This window comes from Neoarius graeffei, chromosome 10, assembly GCF_027579695.1.
Source record: "Neoarius graeffei isolate fNeoGra1 chromosome 10, fNeoGra1.pri, whole genome shotgun sequence".
NCBI lineage: Eukaryota > Metazoa > Chordata > Actinopteri > Siluriformes > Ariidae > Neoarius > Neoarius graeffei.
In genome coordinates, this window is record NC_083578.1 from 61,906,265 (window position 1) to 61,926,661 (window position 20,397).

The following is a 20,397-nucleotide window of genomic DNA, read 5'->3' on the forward strand; positions in this document are numbered from 1 at the left end:
TGTTTTCCACCCGCATTCCAACAAATCCCGCCTTCTCGGTCAAGATTGGCTGTCTTCCGATTATACATACTGCGAACCAATCCGAACGCAGAATACCAATATTGTTAGCCAATCGGAGCTCTGATGAATACGGGTGGGGAAAATACTCAGAAAAGCGATGAGACTACTCGTGGAACAGAGCGGAAATGCAAACCCGACGGTACGCGCCACCGGGGCGAAAACCAAACACGTCAACTACGCCGCCATTTTAGAAGAGTCAGCTTTCCAGCTTCACTTGAATTCTGCTTTGTTCATAACAATGTAATTTATAGTAGCTAAAGTTGTCGAGTTGATATATTTATGGAGTATGAATTTTCACACAATATTTTATGAAGCCATGTTTTTAATGTAATACTTATTTACATGTTATATAATAATAATAATAATAATAATAATAATAATAATAATATAATTTGTAAAATTTAATAAATAAAATAAAATTGTAATATAATAATAATAATAATAATAAAAACACTGCCATGTAGCGTCCATCCATTATCTCTAGCCGCTTTATCCTGTTCTACAGGGTCGCAGGCAAGCTGGAGCCTATCCCAGCTGACTATGTGCGAGAGGCGGGGTACACCCTGGACAAGTCGCCAGGTCATCACAGGGCTGACACATAGGCCAAGTTTACATTAGACCGTATCTGTCTCGTTTTCTTCGCGGCTGCACTGTCCGTTTACATTAAACCGCCTGGAAACGCCGGGAAACGGGAATCCGCCAGCGTCCACGTATTCAATCCAGATCGTGTCAGCTCCGGTGCTGTGTAAACATTGAGAATACGCGGATACGCTGTGCTGAGCTCTAGCTGGCGTCGTCATTGGACAACGTCACTGTGACATCCACCTTCCTGATTCACTGGCATTGGTCTTGTGACACGACTGCTGAAAAACAGCGCGGACTTCCGCCTTGTATCACCTTTCATTAAAGAGTATAAAAGTATGAAAATACTGCAAATACTGATGCAAATACTGCCCATTGTGTAGTTATGATTGTCTTTAGGCTTGCCATCCTTCCACTTGCAAGTGGTAAGTGACGCGCATGCCCGATATGCACTGGGATCACACACACAGCGGCTCAGTCCCGAATCACTGCTCGTGTGCTTCACTCGCGCGCTCTGTGAGCTGCGCAGGGCCGGAGTGCGCACCCTCCAGAGGGCACTCGCTGTTCAGGGCGGAGTGATTTGGAACGCAGGATGCCTGCGGAGCCGAGCGTATCCGTGTATTGGTGTTGCTATGTGCACGCGAATCGTGTATTGGTGTTGCTGTGTGCACACTAATCGTTTTAAAAACATTAATCTGATGATCTGCTGATACGGTCTAATGTAAACATGGGCATAGACACAGACAACCATTCACACTCACACCTACGGTCAATTTAGAGTCACCAGTTAACCTAACCTGCATGTCTTTGGACTGTGGGGGAAACCGGAGCACCCGGAGGAAACCCATGCGGACACGGGGAGAACATGCAAACTCCACACAGAAAGGCCCTCGCCGGCCACAGGGCTCGAACCCGGACCTTCTTGCTGTGAGGCGACAGCGCTAACCACTACACCACCGTGCCGCCCAGCTCAAATAATATCAAAATTTTTTGAAACACCCTGTATAACGTGCGAAAAAGTTGTATAGTATTTTTTTAATGACCTGTCATTAGTAGCATAATTCAAGAAAATGTTCGGCACACAATAGATCTCATCATCTCTATAGCCGCTTTATCCTGTTCTACAGGGTCGCAGGCAAGCTGGAGCCTATCCCAGCTGACTACGGGCGAGAGGCGGGGTACACCCTGGACAAGTCGCCAGGTCATCACAGGGCTCCCTGCATGTCACATGATATATAATTAACTCTTTGATGCAAAACATGGGTCAAAAGTGACCCGGCTGAGTTTTTATCTTCTATATCTTTGCAATAAATGAATTCCATCATTCAGTATTCAAGGTATTCCTCAATTAACTTGTTTTTGATCATCATACATCCTTGAGTGCAGCGGTTAAGGAGAATATTTGGAAGAATTGTTCAAATTGTGATAAAAGTACCAAATTTTGCAGATGCATAGCCAAGACCATTGGTAAGCAGAAAAAGGAGAACTTCAGCAAAAATTAAAAGATTAAGGGGGTGGATTCAATGTTTTATTTAGGATACTCGGTTTTTAGCAAGAAATATGCATTGTGTGTATTTATTTTGTAACTATCTCTTTGACAACAACAAAAACAGGGCTAAATGTACTTTGTAAATACTTAAAAAGTGTTGACAATGTAGAAACGACCAATAAAAAATATTTTAAACTTTCAGAAAAAAAGTAACTAAGCACACCAATTATTTAATTGCCATTCAAAAGTTTTATTCAAGGAATTAACAAAGGACATCTTATACACTAGTGAAGCATGTTGGAACATATATAAGCATCATCATTATGAATGCAAAGGACAATATTTATTTATAATAATATTTATTTACCAGATTACTTCCACCAACTAAAATGTCTAATTACAATCCTCCACCATGAATTTACATTGCAGGTATTAGTCAGTAAGCTGTTATATGCACATGAAAATGCTACAGTTCAGTACCATCAGGAACATGCACATGCATCTGAAAGACAAAATAGTGTTAGGAAAATTAGTGCCATTTTCATAGAAGTGAATTGCAAAAGAATTGGTGTCTATAAATATGTACAAGCATCCTCCACATACTGTAGATAGACATTTTAAAATATAAAATTCAAAATGATTAGCTCATATTACATGTACATGTATTAATTTACATCATCAATTTTATGATAATCACCTCCACTATTCTACTCAAGCTGAATCCACCACCAATTACAAGAGTTCAAAATTAATGGCAGCCAGGATGTCGGCGGTCCTCAGTTCAGGTCTCTCATTTTGTGATTATGAACATGCACATGCATCTGTAAGACAGAATGTGTAATCATGTAGCCAGAGGATATAATCAGATCAAATAATCAAACCATTGTCACCCACTCAGGTCAATATCAACTTTTTGTTCTTTTTTCTTTGCTCATGCAGGAGAGTCTTGTAAAAACCACAACAAAGTTTTCTGAAAATGGCGGCACGGTGGTGTAGTGGTTAGCGCTGTCGCCTCACAACAAGAAGGTCCTGGGTTCGAGCCCCAGGGCCGGCGAGGGCCTTTCTGTGCGGAGTTTGCATGTTCTCCCCGTGTCCGCGTGGGTTTCCTCCGGGTACTCCGGTTTCCCCCACAGTCCAAAGACATGCAGGTTAGGTTAACTGGTGACTCTAAATTGAGCGTAGGTGTGAATGTGAGTGTGAATGGTTGTCTGTGTCTATGTGTCAGCCCTGTGATGACCTGGCGACTTGTCCAGGGTGTACCCTGCCTTTCGCCCGTAGTCAGCTGGGATAGGCTCCAGCTTGCCTGCGACCCTGTAGAAGGATAAAGCGGCTAGAGATAATGAGATGAGATAATAACAGATGCAGACAGACAGGATAGGTGCAAATCAGACCCATTTTTAACATTTCAACTCACCATTGAACCATTTTCTATAATTATGCTAAGTCTGTACAGAAAATGGTTCAACCAGCCCTTAAGAATAACATCATATTTGAGATCAAGAAGTATAACAATAAACTGAAACCCTTTAAATCAAAGTTTAATGTTTAAGGACAATACTCTAAAGAGTGAAATACATGAAAAAGACATAGGATTGTTACTTTTAAGTTACACAGCTATAAATTGTGCAACAATTGGATGAACAGCCATGTATAATGTAGGCCAAATGTTACTGATATGGTATAATTCTTAACTGTTAAGTATTCTGTATATTCAAAGTTTAAATTGTGTACATTTTGAAGTATTTATGCTGCAGAACCACTATTATTTTAGCTAAACATGCTTAAAATCCCTCTATTCAATAGATGTCTTCCACTTGAAGGGAAAATAGGCCACCAATTTGGCTATATACACAGTGTTAAATGATTTTTATAATATTTAACATATTAACCAATACCCAATATTTAATACTTAATCTACCCCTGAAATAATGCAAATTTCTGGTGAAGCTCTCCCTTATGTGGAAGACAAGGGTTCAGGCTGTACTTGGTCCAAGTTTGGTACTTTTATCATAATTTGAACAATTATTCTCTTAACCGCTGCACTATTATTTTATTTTTTCCTTTCTTACTTTTTGAATAAAAACCCTTTTTGTATCACTACCCTTCTAATGCACAACATGGGTCAAAAACGACCTGCATTCATTTTCCAGGTTATTTCATGTATGGCTGAGTGTTTCTATGATATACTTTTGAAATAAATTCATTTTGTCATTTACTTTTCCAAATATGCAGTAAATATCTTGTTTTTGTTTAGCACAAATCATCATTTTTATTTTTCCTTTCTTAAGTTATGAACAAGCACAGCTTTTGTAATTCTACATCAAGTTTACACACATGGGTCAGAACCGACCCGCATGCATTTACTCCAGGGTTTGGTGGGAACTGTGAATTGTGCTTGTGTCAGACATTTCACAGCTCAGCACAGCGCCCTTTGCCCATTTAATACATGGAAGTAATGTTTTTCAATTGTTCTAACATTACCTTAGAAAAAAATTGATGATGTTTAGGTTACCTTGAGAGTGAGTAGATTACTTGTCAGAAAGTTACAAGTAATTACTATTAGCTACCGAGCTGTTGACATATTCTACTTTAGTTAGCTAATTTTATTGTAGTTGGCTTAGCTAACTACATAGTTAATAAATAAATAACTGGCCCCATTCACTGCTAAAGTAATTACTTGAAACAAATTATTATTATAGTATTAAGACATTTAATTTTAAATCACACTTGGATGACCCATGTGTAGTAATATAAAAAGTATTTTTGTTCATAAAGTAGGAAAGAAAAAATTAAATTAATGATTTGTGGTAATTAAAAACAAGATATATAAAGAATACTTGGAATATTCAATCATAAAATAAATTGATTTCAAAAGATAGAGCAAAGAAAAACTCAGTCAGCATGAAATAACCTGGAAAATGAATGCGGGTCATTTTTGACCCATGTTGTGCATTAGAAGGGGTGTGCATACTGTATGTTTTGCATCAAAGGGTTAATGGTCAACAGTTTGGACTTGGGTGACACTTTAAAGTGCAAGTAAGACCCCCCCTGCACTGTCAAAGACAGTAACTGTACCATCTTCACAATCGACAGTTGAGAAAGTAATTCAGTGGTTTCCCTGACCTTCCAAGTCACTATTTATGATCTGGACCATAGGTCCAGATATTAGACCTATGGTCCAGATCCCATATTGGACCATAGGTCCAGATACTGGCGGTGCTTTCATTGCACCAACCTCTATGCAAAAATACATGGGAACTGGTGTTTCATTGTCGTCGTTTATGACGTCACACCACGTCCCATTCCATTGTCCGTTCGCGTCCCGGTATTACAATAGCAGGATGACTCCTAGATTACATGAGTATGACATGAGAAGAAGAAATGACGAGTCGACACAAGAATTTTTCAACAAATTATGTATTGATTAACAAATTATATCCCATCAGGGACAATAAGGCAGGTGCCCCGTATGTCACGGGTCCGTCATGTGAAGAAGGTCACTGCCCGAGCGATGTCACATTACGTTCCGTGTCACGGGTTTTAGCAGCAACCACAACTCGTCGTTTCCAGACATTTAATTAAGCATTTATTTATCGGTGCGTTATTGGTTTTTGTGGTTCAGATAAATGTAACAGTTAAAAGAAGCGTACAGATGTTGATAATCATGCACCAAGCGAAACACCAATTAGTTCTCAACTTATGCATAAAACAACAAAAACACTTGGAAAATATCTGCAGCTAGGGGCAGCCATTTTCCAAATATGCAAATAGTGGGATCACGTGGGCATGTCGTCACCGGTTTTCGTGGATTCACGTCATTCTTTAAAGTTCAGTCATCTACAGTGTATCTGGTGGGCCATGTCACTGTTAAGCATGTTTTAGGAACAGAAGAAACAATCACGAACAAGTGAACAACAAAAACTGTTTATTCAGAAAATAAATTGACGTGAAAATACATCTGGATATCGTCTGGCAAGTGCCTTTACAGGGGCGGCACAGTGGTGTAGTGGTTAGTAGTGTTGCCTCACAGCAAGAAGGTCCGGGTTCGAGCCCCGTGGCCGGCGAGGGCCTTTCTGTGTGGAGTTTGCATGTTCTCCCCGTGTCCGCGTGGGTTTCCTCCGGGTGCTCCGGTTTCCCCCACAATCCAAAGACATGCAGGTTAGGTTAACTGGTGACTCTAAATTGACCGTAGGTGTGAATGTGAGTGTGAATGGTTGTCTGTGTCTATGTGTCAGCCCTGTGATGACCTGGCGACTTGTCCAGGGTGTACCCTGCCTTTCGCCCGTAGTCAGCTGGGATAGGCTCCAGCTTGTCGTGCCTTTACAGGTTGACACTGAATGACTGCATGTCATTTGTTCAGGGCTGCTTTGCAAACTGACACTCTATTATCCTTCACATCACAGAATGCCCTGGTCAGTACAGTAGGAGAGTAGGATCTGTACTTGTGTCTTTTCAAGGCAGGACAGTCCTACAACGATAAGTAGATAAGGGTTAGGGCTTCTTTGAAAATAAAAATTCAACATGAAAGAAGGACGTTGACAACAAATGGTGTTCGAGTGATAAAACTGATACAATGGACATGTCCTATCTGGGCATCCGTACAGAGAAAAAAATGCATGGGCACTTCCTGTGGACCACGTGCTTTGGTTGTTATGGACTTTCTTAATGGAAGCCGATGACATTTGAGTCACTCTGTTTTAAGTTATCAAATATTAATAGGATTACATCTTTTTTGTGAAAAGTTATAACAACTTGAAGCTATAGGCAAAATTATATTAAATACCATTGTATTTCAATACCTGACTTGACAATGCGGAACATTTTTTCCAAAAATGACGTCTGCCAGACCACAGCTGTCCAAATGACCCCCGACGTCGGTTTACTCGTCTTATTATCGGCTCCATTCACTCAGACTTTAGTCTGAAATGGGAGAATGTCTTGTTTGGCTTTTATGACAGCAGAAATCTTCTCTCATTTTTATTTGATTAATTTGTTAATAATATTGACAAAATACTACATTCATAAGTCTAAATTTCAGAATAAAAACCTAATTTTACAGAACTTGGTATAGACATTAAACAGTGTGTAACCACAATTTCTAGCAGCAATAATACAACCCCGATTCCAAAAAAGTTGGGACAAAGAACAAATTGTAAATAAAAACAGAATGCAATGATGTGGAAGTTTCAAAATTCCATATTTTATTCAGAATAGAACATAGATGACATATCAAATGTTTAAACTGAGGAAATGTATCATTTAAAGAGAAAAATTAGGTGATTTTAAATTTCATGACAACACCACATCTCAAAAAAGTTGGGACAAGGCCATGTTTACCACTGAGACATCCCCTTTTCTCTTTACAACAGTCTGTAAACGTCTGGGGACTGAGGAGACAAGTTGCTCAAGTTTAGGGATAGGAATGTTAACCCATTCTTGTCTAATGTAGGATTCTAGTTGCTCAACTGTCTTAGGTCTTTTTTGTCGTATCTTCCGTTTTATGATGCGCCAAATGTTTTCTATGGGTGAAAGATCTGGACTGCAGGCTGGCCAGTTCAGTACCCGGACCCTTCTTCTACGCAGCCATGATGCTGTAATTGATGCAGTATGTGGTTTGGCATTGTCATGTTGGAAAATGCAAGGTCTTCCCTGAAAGAGACGTCGTCTGGATGGGAGCATATGTTGCTCTAGAACCTGGATATACCTTTCAGCATTGATGGAGTCTTTCCAGATGTGTAAGCTGCCCATGCTACACGCACTAATGCAACCCCATACCATCAGAGATGCAGGCTTCTGAACTGAGCGCTGATAACTTGGGTCGTCCTTCTCCTCTTTAGTCTGAATGACACGGCGTCCCTGATTTCCATAAAGAACTTCAAATTTTGATTCGTCTGACCACAGAACAGTTTTCCACTTTGCCACAGTCCATTTTAAATGAGCCTTGGCCCAGAGAAAACATCTGTGCTTCTGGATCCTGTTTAGATACGACGGCTTCTTTGAACTATAGAGTTTTAGCTGGCAACGGCGGATGGCACGGTGAATTGTGTTCACAGATAATGTTCTCTGGAAATATTCCTGAGCCCATTTTGTGATTTCCAATACAGAAGCATGCCTGTCTGTGATGCAGTGCCGTCTAAGGGCCCGAAGATCACGGGCACCCAGTATGGTTTTCCGGCCTTGACCCTTACGCACAGAGATTCTTCCAGATTCTCTGAATCTTTTGATGATATTAAGCACTGTAGATATGATGATGTTCAAACTCTTTGCAATTTTATACTGTCGAACTCCTTTCTGATATTGCTCCACTATTTGTCGGCGCAGAATTAGGGGGATTGGTGATCCTCTTCCCATCTTTACTTCTGAGAGCCGCTGCCACTCCACGATGCTCTTTTTATACCCAGTCATGTTAATGACCTATTGCCAATTGACCTAATGAGTTGCAATTTGGTCCTCCAGCTGTTCCTTTTTTGTACCTTTAACTTTTCCAGCCTCTTATTCCCCTGTCCCAACTTTTTTGAGATGTGTTGCTGTCATGAAATTTCAAAACGTCTCACTTTCGACATTTGATATGTTGTCTATGTTCTATTGTGAATACAGTATCAGTTTTTGAGATTTGTAAATTATTGCATTCTGTTTTTATTTACAATTTGTACTTTGTCCCAACTTTTTTGGAATCGGGGTTGTAAGAAGGCTGTCAAAACAAACACTTTGTGCTATACAATGTGTTTTTATTATCTGTTTTTTGTTTATTTATTTAATAATGTACATCCCCCTGGCGTAACTGCACCAATGCTATTGTATTGTATACTTGATTTGATCTAATTTAAAAAAAAAAAAATGTTGGTTGACTGAACGCGCATGCGCGAGAAAAAAAAAAACGCGAAACGGAAATTCCACGAAAACAGGTAACGGCAGTGTATTTATTTGCTTTCTTGCTTGCAAAAATCGACCGAACATAAAACAATTTACAGCCAATATGATTAGATGTTCATAACCTTGTTGGCTTGCAACTTGCCCCTTCCAATATGGCGGGCGCTGAGCACGGGAAGTACTTCCGGTGCAATTTACATAACCTCGGACATGAATGCGCGGTGCTGGATGTTTGTTCACGTGCGTGTTTTTCTGAGTAAAGAAACTAGAATATAGTTGTTGTTTCTTCATCTTTTATGGAGTTTTGCCCATTTTGGTAAGTCTGATCTTTTTGTGTCGCTTCTTTAAACTGGTATAGTTGCTGATTCTAGTGTTTCTCGAGCATTTAATAAAATCCCAGTAAACGTCACTACTGTTAATGGTTTATTTGGTCTGTGTATACAGTCTCACTAACGTTCATATCATCAATATAGGCTGGGCCTTTTTTTTTTTGGTCCATCTTGTGAATCCAGGTCCCCATCCTGTGTGCCAGCATGTTGACTCCGCTCAGGCGAGCCGGCTCTGTGGTGGTGGTGAATCTGGCTTCTCTTCCAGTATTGACTTGTCGCTATGCCAGTCGCAGTGCCAGGGGCTGGATGGGATCTGCTCCTCGCAGCCATTCCTCCGCAGGAAACAGAAGCACAGAGCAGCATGATGTTTCGCAGGACGACCTTGACATGGATGAAGTGGAATCCAAACTGGAGGCTCTTGTGAAGTGAGCAGTGTGTGGTTGTCATTTAGGACTGGATACATACAGGGTCATTTACAGATCAAATGATATCACTATAAGCTTTTGTCCTCAACATGGGGGCGGGTTTCCCAAAACCTTCTTAACTAGGAGAGAGAGTGTTCATTACGATGTTCGCGCGACCATTTAATGATGATTTTAAAGTGCATCTCATCTCATTATCTGTAGCCGCTTTATCCTGTTCTACAGGGTCGCAGGCAAGCTGGAGCCTATCCCAGCTGACTACGGGCGAAAGGCGGGGTACACCCTGGACAAGTCGCCAGGTCATCACAGGGCTGACACATAGACACAGACAACCATTCACACTCACATTCACACCTACGCTCAATTTAGAGTCACCAGTTAACCTAACCTGCATGTCTTTGGACTGTGGGGGAAACCGGAGCACCCGGAGGAAACCCACGCAGACACGGGGAGAACATGCAAACTCCGCACAGAAAGGCCCTCGCTGGCCAAGGGGCTCGAACCTGGACCTTCTTGCTGTGCAGCGACAGCGCTAACCACTACACCACCATGCCGCCCCAAGATCAATGTAATTCTCCTATTTTATATTAAACTTTGGTCAAATATCTGTCACATTCCGCATTCTCCGCTATTTTTTTTTACCTTGCGCAATACCAGAAAAATTCAGCTGAAATCAAGCCATTTGAGGCGAATTGGTCCGCCTCTGAAAAAACTTGGCATTTGGATTTCCTGGCAAACATTGATTTTCGTGACGTCGCGTGCGGGACGCCTCCTTCTGAATCCTACGTCAGCACTGGTTTGTTTATGAGAAAATGACCTGGTGGTTTTCTGCAAATATCTTCGTTATCGCGTAATTATTAAAATAGTTAACAGATGTATTGTAGGAGGGTGTAGCAACACCAATCTTGATGGGATTAGTACTCATCGTTTCCCAAAAGGCCGGACAATGAGAGAGAAATGGGAGCGCTTGGTCTACGCAGGCTGTGCACTGAAACCGTGCAAAGCTCTCGCAGCCTGCTGGCGCTTCTGCAGATGATGTCACGAATGTTTTATTTTTTTTTCTGCTGTAGACAGATGGCCTTGTGCAAAATTACCTTTCTGGAGAGTGTCAAGGGACATACTTTCATGTGAAAAAAAAAAAAAAATTGGGTCCAGAATATTCACTTTAAGAAACCCACCCCCAGATTAGCTGCTGTTAACAAATGTCTTAGGGTGATTTTTTTTTTTTTTTTTCCTTTTAACCAAAAGTAACAGCATCTGCAACAGTTCTAACAAGAATACAAGGTGTCCCAAAAGTCTCCACAACTATCCTATCATCCATTATCTGTAGCCGCTTTATCCTGTCCTACAGGGTCGCAGGCAAGCTGGAGCCTATCCCAGCTGACTACGGGCGAAAGGCGGGGTACACCCTGGACAAGTCGCCAGGTCATCACAGGGCTGACACATAGACACAGACAACCATTCACACTCACATTCACACCTACGGTCAATTTAGAGTCACCAGTTAACCTAACCTGCATGTCTTTGGACTGTGGGGGAAACCGGAGCACCCGGAGGAAACCCACGCGGACACGGGGAGAACATGCAAACTCCGCATAGAAAGGCCCTTGTTGGCTGCTGGGCTTGAACCCAGGACCTTCTTGCTGTGAGGCAACAGTGCTAACCACTACACCACCGTGCTGCCCTGTCTCCATCAATACTTTTTAGCAAAATATATCTTTATTTACAAAACATCCTCTACATGATTGCCATTTCTTCCAGCATGATGAACTTGTGTTAACACATCCGGTGTTATGCATGTAATTGCACTTTAAATGAATTCCTTTAAATGATCTTTGTGCTGTATCTTTCTTTCCCTTGTACACCATGGCCATCACATGCCCCACAGGTAAAAATCAAGGGACTTGAGAGCTGGGGATCTCGAAGGCCACTCTACAGGGCCATGGCAACCAATTCAAGACCCTGTATGTATGAAGACTCCCTATATTATGAGGAGGCAAGGCTGGGGCTGATTTCTGTCTTGTCCAGACTGTAGATTCATACAGTGATGGTAGTGTCAGGTTATCAGACAGAACAGAGGTGTGTGCAAGGCTCTTTTGAATCCCGCTTGCTCCTGAAGTAATGCTGACCAATCCCTTCCAGTTTCACAGACACTCTTGACTAATCCCACCCATTCTTGCAGTTACTCTTGTTTACACCATACTGTACCAAACCACTGTGCCCGTATAGACTCTCATGTTAATGAACATGGCCTTTCTTTGTCCCTTGAGTCTTATATCTGGGCACCCAATCCCGCCTGCAAAAGTATAACCTGCTTGATGGATTACTCCCTCCCCCCACAGCATCCCATTCCTGCTGCACGCTTCTTACACAGATTGAGACATCCACTAGATTTGGGTTGATATTTTTCCAGCTGATGTGGCTGGCATATTAGCAGTAATTGATAAACGTGCATATGAAATACAGTCGTGTATGTAATGAATGAGGACATTGTAGATCAGGGGTGTCAAACTCAAATACACAGTGGGCCAAAATTTAAAACTTGAACAAAGTCGTGGGCCAACATTGAACAAATGAACCTTTTAATATGGACCCAAACAAGTTTTGCTTTAACATTTGAATATGGAACAAGCAACGCTTATAACAATAGTGCAGACATGCTAAATCAAATTTCAAATAAAAAAAAAAACACATCAATGGCATTAATTTATTAAATGAAATTTAAATAATCGTATGCCTCTTTTCTATTTGCAGCCTTCTGATTTAAATATCAAAATAAATCAACCATTCAAGCCCATGCCTTGGAGTAACAAGAAAAAGTGCATAAAGAAAAGGTTAATTATTGCTCAGTTTGCTACACACTGATCTAATCTGATGTGCCTTTGAGTCATGTCCAGGTCCTTGTACTTGTCATGGTGTTTCGTTTCATAGTGTCGTCTAATGTTGTGCTCCTTAGTTATAGCCACGTTGACTCCACAAACAGGTCTGTCTTTTACATATGTAAACAGATATTCTTCCTCCCACCTGTCCAGAAAGCTCCGGTTTTCTGCCTTTCTTTTCGCCATTTTTGGGAAGGGGTAGCACGGTGAAAGTTGTAGTGTGAAGTCGCTATGGCAACTGTCCATTTGTTGTTGAACATTTGGACGTCTTACTGCGTTTCTGGGTCCTGTCCTGATTGACGCGCCAAAACAACAGCAGAGCATTATGGGATTTGTAGTATTAGCGGTGAACGCGCTATATACACAAATCCGACGAGTAGTCATTTGGGATTGCCTCACGGGCCAAATATAATTACACTGTGGGCCAGAGTTTGACACCCATGTTGTAGATGATTTACCCAGAATTTTGTCCCCCCCCCCCCCCCAAAAAAAATGCCCTTGGAGGAGAAGCTAAAAGCAAACTGATGAAGCATCAGTCCAATCCAAGAACAAATTCCCCAAAAGGCCAAACCTTTAGTGTGTTTTGGCTTGAATGAAAGTGTGTTCCTGCTTCATATTTTTATTACATTACTGATGAAACTGTGATATTATATATTGTTCAATTACTGATAAGTCATCACTGATTATGTCTCTATCTGCTTACTGTGCAGAGAGGAGAGGAAAAGGGAGAAATCTGCCAAATTTCACAAGATCAGGCGGAAGCTGAGTAGCTCTGGCCCCCCAGAAAGAGGATTAAGTTGGGATGCCATTCAGCAGATCAGGTACTGTAGGAGTCCTCTAGATCTCACACTGTCCGCCATATGCAAGGCATTCTTTTCTGTGTTTCAGTCATTTAGTGTGTTGCTTAATCTTGTGAGGAATAGTGACTCAGTCCAGAGCAATGAGAGATGTAGACTGGGTGTGGGAGTGTTAATTTCCTCGTACATAAGACGTGTACAAAACAGTGTAACCGCTTTCACATCACCAAACATTACATTTGTGTGGTGGCCTGGAAAATTTTGTCCTCTGTTGCTGTGCCAGAATTGAAGCAAATTAACCGGTCCACCAGTCCATATTGGGGTTTTAAAGCGATACAGATTTCATAAAATCAGTGAAATTTGGTCATGATTTTTCCCCCCCCCCCCCCCCCTGCAGTATCTCAAAAAAAAAAAAGAGAACTCAGGCCATTCTATGGCTGGGAAGTTATTTAATTTGAGGGGATTCCCTCGCAAATAATGTGCATGAAATCGCTTGCTTCGCGCAGTCAAGCAGACAGAGGAAGTCCGTGTGCGCATGCGCAGGTTTACCTGCTTTTCCTCCTTCTTTTGGGTTTTACCAAGGAGCTGGTCATTGACTTTGGGAGGTCCAGACCAAGGTCGCAACCAGTTCTGATTGAAGGAGTCGAGGTGGAGGCTGTGGCTTCCTACAAGTACCTCGGGCTGTGGCTGGACTAGACTTGCAACACCAATCACTTATACAGGAAGGGACAGAGCAGGCTATACTTCCTTAGGAGGCTGCGGTCCTTTAACATCTGCAGGAAACGCCTGTGGATGTTCTATCTGTCTGTGGTCGCCAGTGTCCTGTTTTACACTGTGGTGTGCTGGGGGGGGCAGCACATCCAAGGAGGACACATCCAGGCTGGACAAACTGATTAGGCGGGCCGGCTCTGTGGTCGGCGTGAAGCTGGACTCTCTGGTGACGGTGGCAGAGAAGAGGTCTATGGACAAACTATTGAACATGATGGACGATGCCAGTCACCCTCTGCACACCGTCATCAGCAACCAGAGGAGCCTGTTCAGTGACGGAATGCTCCTTCCCAAGTGCAGAACGAACAGACTCCTTTGTCCCTCATGCCATCAGACTGTACAACTCCTCTCTGGGGGTGAGGAGGGGTAACAGGAGGACGGGAAGGAGCAGTAGCCTAGCCTAACAATAAGCAATTTTTTTTTTCCTCCCCCCTTTCCGATATCTTGTTCTTTTTATATTTGTATATGTAAATACTTAATTTATCTAGAAGTTTTCCTCTGTTTATCTGTAATGACGAATCTTAATTTCCCTGAGGGAACCCTCCCAAAGGGATCAATAAAGTTTTATCTAATCTAATCTCATCTTTACAGCAGCTGGCATCCAGTGTTGCATTACTGCCATCTACAGGTTTACCTTTGACCGTGCGCTGCCAGTTCCATCATTCTGTTGCTAAACAAAACAGCTGATCACACCGAGGTGCTCGCTGACCGCCGACCTGCGTTTCCTTTCCTTTGCAGCATAACGTCTTTTCTTCTCGCTTTCCGTTACTGTAGTTGGTCTTTCACGTTTCATTCGCGTCCTCAATTTTCCTCTCCCGTTTCAAATTTGTATCCCACAATGCCTTGTGCGAACAGGGAAAGCCCATCACGTGATGCATGACACAGTATCTTGAATTGTATCATGGTGAAGCAGGAAAAACTAGCGGAGAATTTAGGGCCACGTGGCTCTAAGTTCATTAATTGTTCTATTTTAAAAAAGCTAATAAAATTAGGCCATTATTAAAAAATGTTCTGTTTCCAGTCCACCGGCCGGGTGAGTGCCGTTTGTGTGGGTGAATTTTTTTTTTTTTTAAACGCCGGTTTTGACATTTTTTTCGGGTTCGTAAATCTAAAATCGAACTTGACATTTCCGCATTCCCAGGGCTTTCCACTAAGGCTCATACTAGCCAGCCATGACAAATAAGTAGCCAGCCGGGGCGGAGTAAACACAAAATAAACTCCTGTGCACGCAGTTCCCAGGGTTAAAGGTATTTTCCACAGACCATTTATTTATTCACTTTACTCAAATACAAAATAAAATGGCAGTAAATCTTCTTTCTTTTCTTGCGTATTGCATCATGAGGTGTTCCTGGCTTGTAAATCTCTTATTTTCGGTGCATGACACATTCACGCAGCTGAGTGCGCGCGCACACCGCATGTCGGGGTGCGGATGAGTTACTCTCCCTTGATCAACGGTTCAGTTTGACATTGTCAGTCCGTTAGATAAACATTTAATTTTATTAAAATCGAAAATTAATATTTAGAGCCTGTGGGCTACAAAAATAAGTCATTAAAGTAGCCGGCTGGACTTAATCGTGTAGTCGGCTGTATGGCGGCAGCCGGCGCTTGTGGAAAGCCCTGTCGAATCAGCTCTGCGCATGCGCCGTGCGGCACAAAAAGATGGCAGCCACCATGAAGGAAGGAGATCCGGAGTTTTCAAACATTTGCTTAAGTGTGAAATCGCAAAATGGTATTCTAGCGAACAACAAAATAGTAAAGATTCAGAAAAACAAATCATTCAGTGATCATTTTAATAGTGTAATTTCATCCGAACTAGGCCTAACGCTCGATTTAGAACTACAAAAAGTCTGTGTGTCGGACATTTTAAGTACCTTTTGTAAAAGTTTTGCAAATGTTGCAGTCAGCATTTAAAATGCTAACTTGGTTTTTGTACAAGTTTCAGTTGATTTAACTGGCATTTTATTAAATGTCTGCTTTTGTAATAAAAAAAAAGTACTGAAAGAAAAAGCAAACACAGCATTGCGATTTCTTATCCATCCATATGTAATAAAAAATAAATCCTTCCCTCCAGACTGAAATTTTTTTTGCCCACCCGGTGGACAGGAAACGGATTTTTTTTAAGGATGGCCTTAGAAGTCTGTGATTCGAATTCAGTAGCTTTCAGTCCATTAAACAAAAATAAGTGGGTGTCAGGGAAAATTCTTTTTATGACCTAAACTTAAAATCTGAAAGGCAGTCTGTCTTTAACCTGAATGTTGGTTTCTCTCTCTCTCGGTTTATAATGTATTTTGACACTCCAATGTTTAGAAACCATGAACATTTTCCTATTAATACATTGGGAATGCTTTTTGTTTAACTTTATAATGTTGCTTAGGCTGTCTGCAAAATTCATGTCAAGCTAAAGAGCCAGTTTAACAAACTCTGAAAAACTGTTATCTAAAAACTTGTGAACCAAGTATGACTTCCTCCCCCAGTGAATGCCATGCTTTGACTCAGTTGTTAGTTATGCACTGTTGTGAAATAAAAGCAAATATTTAAAAGGTGTAAATGCTGACATGGTGGTGTTTTCTATAAGGAGACATTTGATGATTTTTGGAAGGAGTATCCAGTGTTGGTACGTTTTAACAGTCAGAGGCAAAGCTGTAACCTTAACTTTTCTATGATAAGCTCCTTTTTTTTTTTTGTCTTGTTAAATGTCAAGAGAGTGGCAAAAACAACTGATAGGAACTAACTGGTTTTGCAGATGTTCTAGAACATTAAAATTATGGTGTCATTGTGTAATACAGATGCGATCAGAAGTTTACATACACGGACCTGAATGTCATGGCAATACTCAGTGTTCACTGATTTTTGAACGGTTCTTTTTCTGTGACAATGATTGTACATCTTTAATAGAAAAAAAAATTGGTGCACAAGTTTTAATTGACTTTGGGTTTTCTAAAATTAAACAGTCAAAATTGTACATACATGGTCAAATAAATAAATAAACATACACCCAGTTAGATTCAGTGGTGCTGAACGTTCCAAAATCTTAAGTTGCCAAAACCATGGCCTCTTAACTTCCAGTTAGTGATTATGATTGACTACAGCTGGGAGCTTGTGTGTGCCAACATGTGAAGGGTTTGTTTGACAGCACTCATTGGCTTGACCAACACATGATACAATGGGAAAGTCCAAGGAGCTCAGTGCAGATCTGAGAAAGAGGATCGTCAATTCAGACAACTCTGGAATGTCTCTTGGAGCCATTTCTAAACAACTGCAGATTCCAGGATAATCAGTTCAAATAATAATATGCAAGTACAAGTTATTGGGAGGTGTAGCCATTTTGCCAAGCCACACTGCTAGAACAAGACCCAAACTGTCTCCTGAAGTGGAGAGGAAATTAGTACAGATTGTCAGGAACAACCAAGACCTATCAAGAAACAGGCCTGCCATGAACTGGAAGCTGCTGGAACACTGTCTCCAGTCAAGCAAGTTTTACATCAACATGGACTGAGAGACAGCCGTCCAAGAAAGAAAACTGCCATCCTGCTGCAAAATCAACACCTTCAGTCTCTCTTACAGTTTGGAGCTGATTACATGGACAAAAGATTGAGTTGTTTGGTCACAGTCACCAGAGGTAAAGATGAACATGGTGGTGTTCATCATATTCTGGGACTGTTTTGCTGCCATTGGAACTGGTGCATTGCAAAAGTGGGTGGAATAATGAAGAACCTCAAAATTCTTCAGTGTAACCTCAAACCATCATCAAGATGGTTGAAACTTGGACACAGTTGGGTTTTTCATCAGGACAGTGACCCTTAACATGCATCAGATCTGGTTGTGGAATGGATAAAGCAGGTTAACGTTTAAGCTTAAAACAAGTCCTGACCTCAACCCTATCAAAAATGTACCAGTTCTGCCAAGAAGAGTGGTTACATATCCAACCAGAATCCTGTCAGAAGCTTGTTAATGGCTTCCAAATGTGTCTGGTCAAAATGAAACTTGCTAAGGGACATTTAAACAAGTATTAAGTGTCTCATCTCATCTCATTATCTCTAGCCGCTTTATCCTTCTACAGGGTCGCAGGCAAGCTGGAGCCTATCCCAGCTGACTACGGGCGAAAGGCGGGGTACACCCTGGACAAGTCGCCAGGTCATCACAGGAAGTATTAAGTGTGCTGTATGTATTATTTTTGACCTGGAGTTAATTTCAGAAAACCCAAACTAAATTAACTTGTGTACCAAATTATTTTTTTTTCTATTAACTATCTTGTTCAATCATTTTGCCTCAGAAAAAGAACAGCTCCAGGAAATCATGGAAAGCCCAATAATTAGTATAAAACATTCAGGTCCCTGTAAGTGGATCAGCAGATGAAATTGGTTTTGGTTCAGAATGTATGGTATTGGGGAAAGTTTAGAAAACTTACATTTTAACTGAGGGTTTATTGACCATTTTCTTAGAAGTACTGACTTGATCTGTTTTCAGGTACCTAAAGCAGGAGTCACCACAGGAATGGACGCTGCAGAGGTTAGCCGAGGGTTTTTCCGTTAGCACTGATGTCATCTCCAGGGTTCTTCGCAGCAAGTTCACCCCACCTCCAGAGAGGAGGCTTAAACAGGATGCCAAAGTCTTAACCAGACTCGGACAGCTTTCCCTCGAAGATGGTAAAACAAACCAGTCACCAAAGGACAAATCACAACTGCCTTTACCCACCAGCAACGTACCAGCCTTGATTTCCTCTGGGAACACGAGCACAATCATTGCCCTGGCCAGTGGAGCTCGGACACCTGCAGAGTGTGCAGCAGGACTGGTTCCAACTGCTGCTAACGTTCCATCGCCTTCAGTAAAAACAGATCAGATATCAAAGATGGCTCAGGGGACATTACAGGAGCAGCCTGCTGTGAGACAAGAGCCTGCAGAGGTTAAAGAACGAGGTGTAGAAGTGGAGGAGGAAGAGGAGTGGGATGGAGTGGTTTTCACAGATGAAGGACTAGAGGAATTTATCCACACACTGCAAGAAAAACCCAGTGCAGTAGAACAAAAGGGCAGGGAGTTTTATGACTGCGATGGCAACTTCTTATACAGGATCTGAATAAATTTTCATGAATTAAATATTAAATGCACTGGTCTTGTACATCCATCCATCAGCTGTAGCGCTTATCTGTCAGGGTCATGGGGGAAGCTGGCTCCAATCCCAGCTGATTGGGGAAAGGCGGCATACACCCTGCGCAGGTCAACAGTCTAGCACAAGGCTAACATAGACGAGCAACCACTCACACCTATGGGCAATTTAGAGTAGTTCGCGTCTCTTTGCAAATCGGAGCATCCTGAGGAATATGCAAACTCCACACTGAAAGGCCCCAGTCGGCCACAAGGTTCGAACCCAGAACCTTCGTGCTTTGAGACGACAGTGCTAACAAATTAACTTCTGTATATAATGTGCAAATAAGTAAAATAGTTCATCTAAAGTCCTTCCCACACCATGCCCTGGTCTTTCCAGGCAGTCTCCCATCCCAGTACCAACCAGGCCCTTAAGGCGCATTGGGCAGTACCGATCTCCATTTCCGTAGCCCCTTGACCTCTCACTCATACAGCTAGGGTTACAGCGGGAGGGGGGGTGCTAGTCCTCTGGTAACAGTCAGCTGGCCTAGTGGTTAGTGTGTCCGCCTCTTGATTGGGAGATCGTGAGTTCTACTTGTGGTCGGGTCATACCAAAGACCATCATAAAAATTGTACCTGCTGCCATCTAGCAAGGCACGCTGCAATACAGATGCGAGTGGGGAGTCAAACTCAGTTAATAGTTCAAACTAAATGTACTGTACGAGAAGACGACAAAATGGGAGTGGAGTCTATTTTATTTCAGAATATACAGAGCAAAAATGGCCAATACAAAGGTAATGCAGTTTTGTATTTACAAAGCCAGCTTCATGTTATTTACATTGATTGATTATCAAATGCAAGAAAATTATTACAACCCACAAAGAAAAACAAAACATCTTTACTTCAAGTAGGAAACCCATGTAGTCTTTTTGAGCTGCAGCCATCGTCTCAAGCTTTAACCCCGAGTGCGTTATGACCCATTTGCCAAGAAAGCATGCATAGAAGTACACGTTTAAAATAAAATCTAAAATACAAGAGATAAAGTTACAGTTGTGGTCAGAAGTTCACATGCACTCCTCAGGGGCGTGAATGCCATAGTAATTTTGGGCTGTTAATGAT

At 41.7% G+C, this 20,397-nt stretch overlaps 1 protein-coding gene across 2 annotated transcripts; it reads left to right on the forward strand.

Moving 5' to 3' along the window:
* Window positions 1–9,193: 9,193 nt before the first annotated feature.
* Window positions 9,194–19,320, forward strand: ngrn (neugrin, neurite outgrowth associated). 2 transcript variants are annotated; one of them, XM_060932031.1, is made up of 4 exons: window positions 9,194–9,317; window positions 9,475–9,755; window positions 13,342–13,452; window positions 18,664–19,320. In XM_060932031.1, exons 2-4 carry the CDS (start codon window positions 9,535–9,537, stop codon window positions 19,268–19,270), a joined length of 939 nt encoding a protein of 312 aa, XP_060788014.1. In that variant the 5' UTR covers window positions 9,194–9,317; window positions 9,475–9,534; the 3' UTR covers window positions 19,271–19,320. The 2 variants fall into 2 exon arrangements, with proteins under 2 accessions (XP_060788014.1, XP_060788013.1); XM_060932030.1 differs by having other exon boundaries at window positions 9,514–9,755.
* Window positions 19,321–20,397: the final 1,077 nt, after the last annotated feature.

Excerpts from the sequence above, each read along its gene's own strand:
- ngrn (XM_060932031.1), top strand. The coding sequence starts at position 9,535 with ATGTTGACTCCGCTCAGGCGAGCCGGCTCTGTGGTGGTGGTGAATCTG. Across the intron at positions 9,756-13,341 it reads AAACTGGAGGCTCTTGTGAA|AGAGGAGAGGAAAAGGGAGA; the intron begins GTGAGCAGTGTG and ends CTTACTGTGCAG. Across the intron at positions 13,453-18,663 it reads GATGCCATTCAGCAGATCAG|GTACCTAAAGCAGGAGTCAC; the intron begins GTACTGTAGGAG and ends ATCTGTTTTCAG.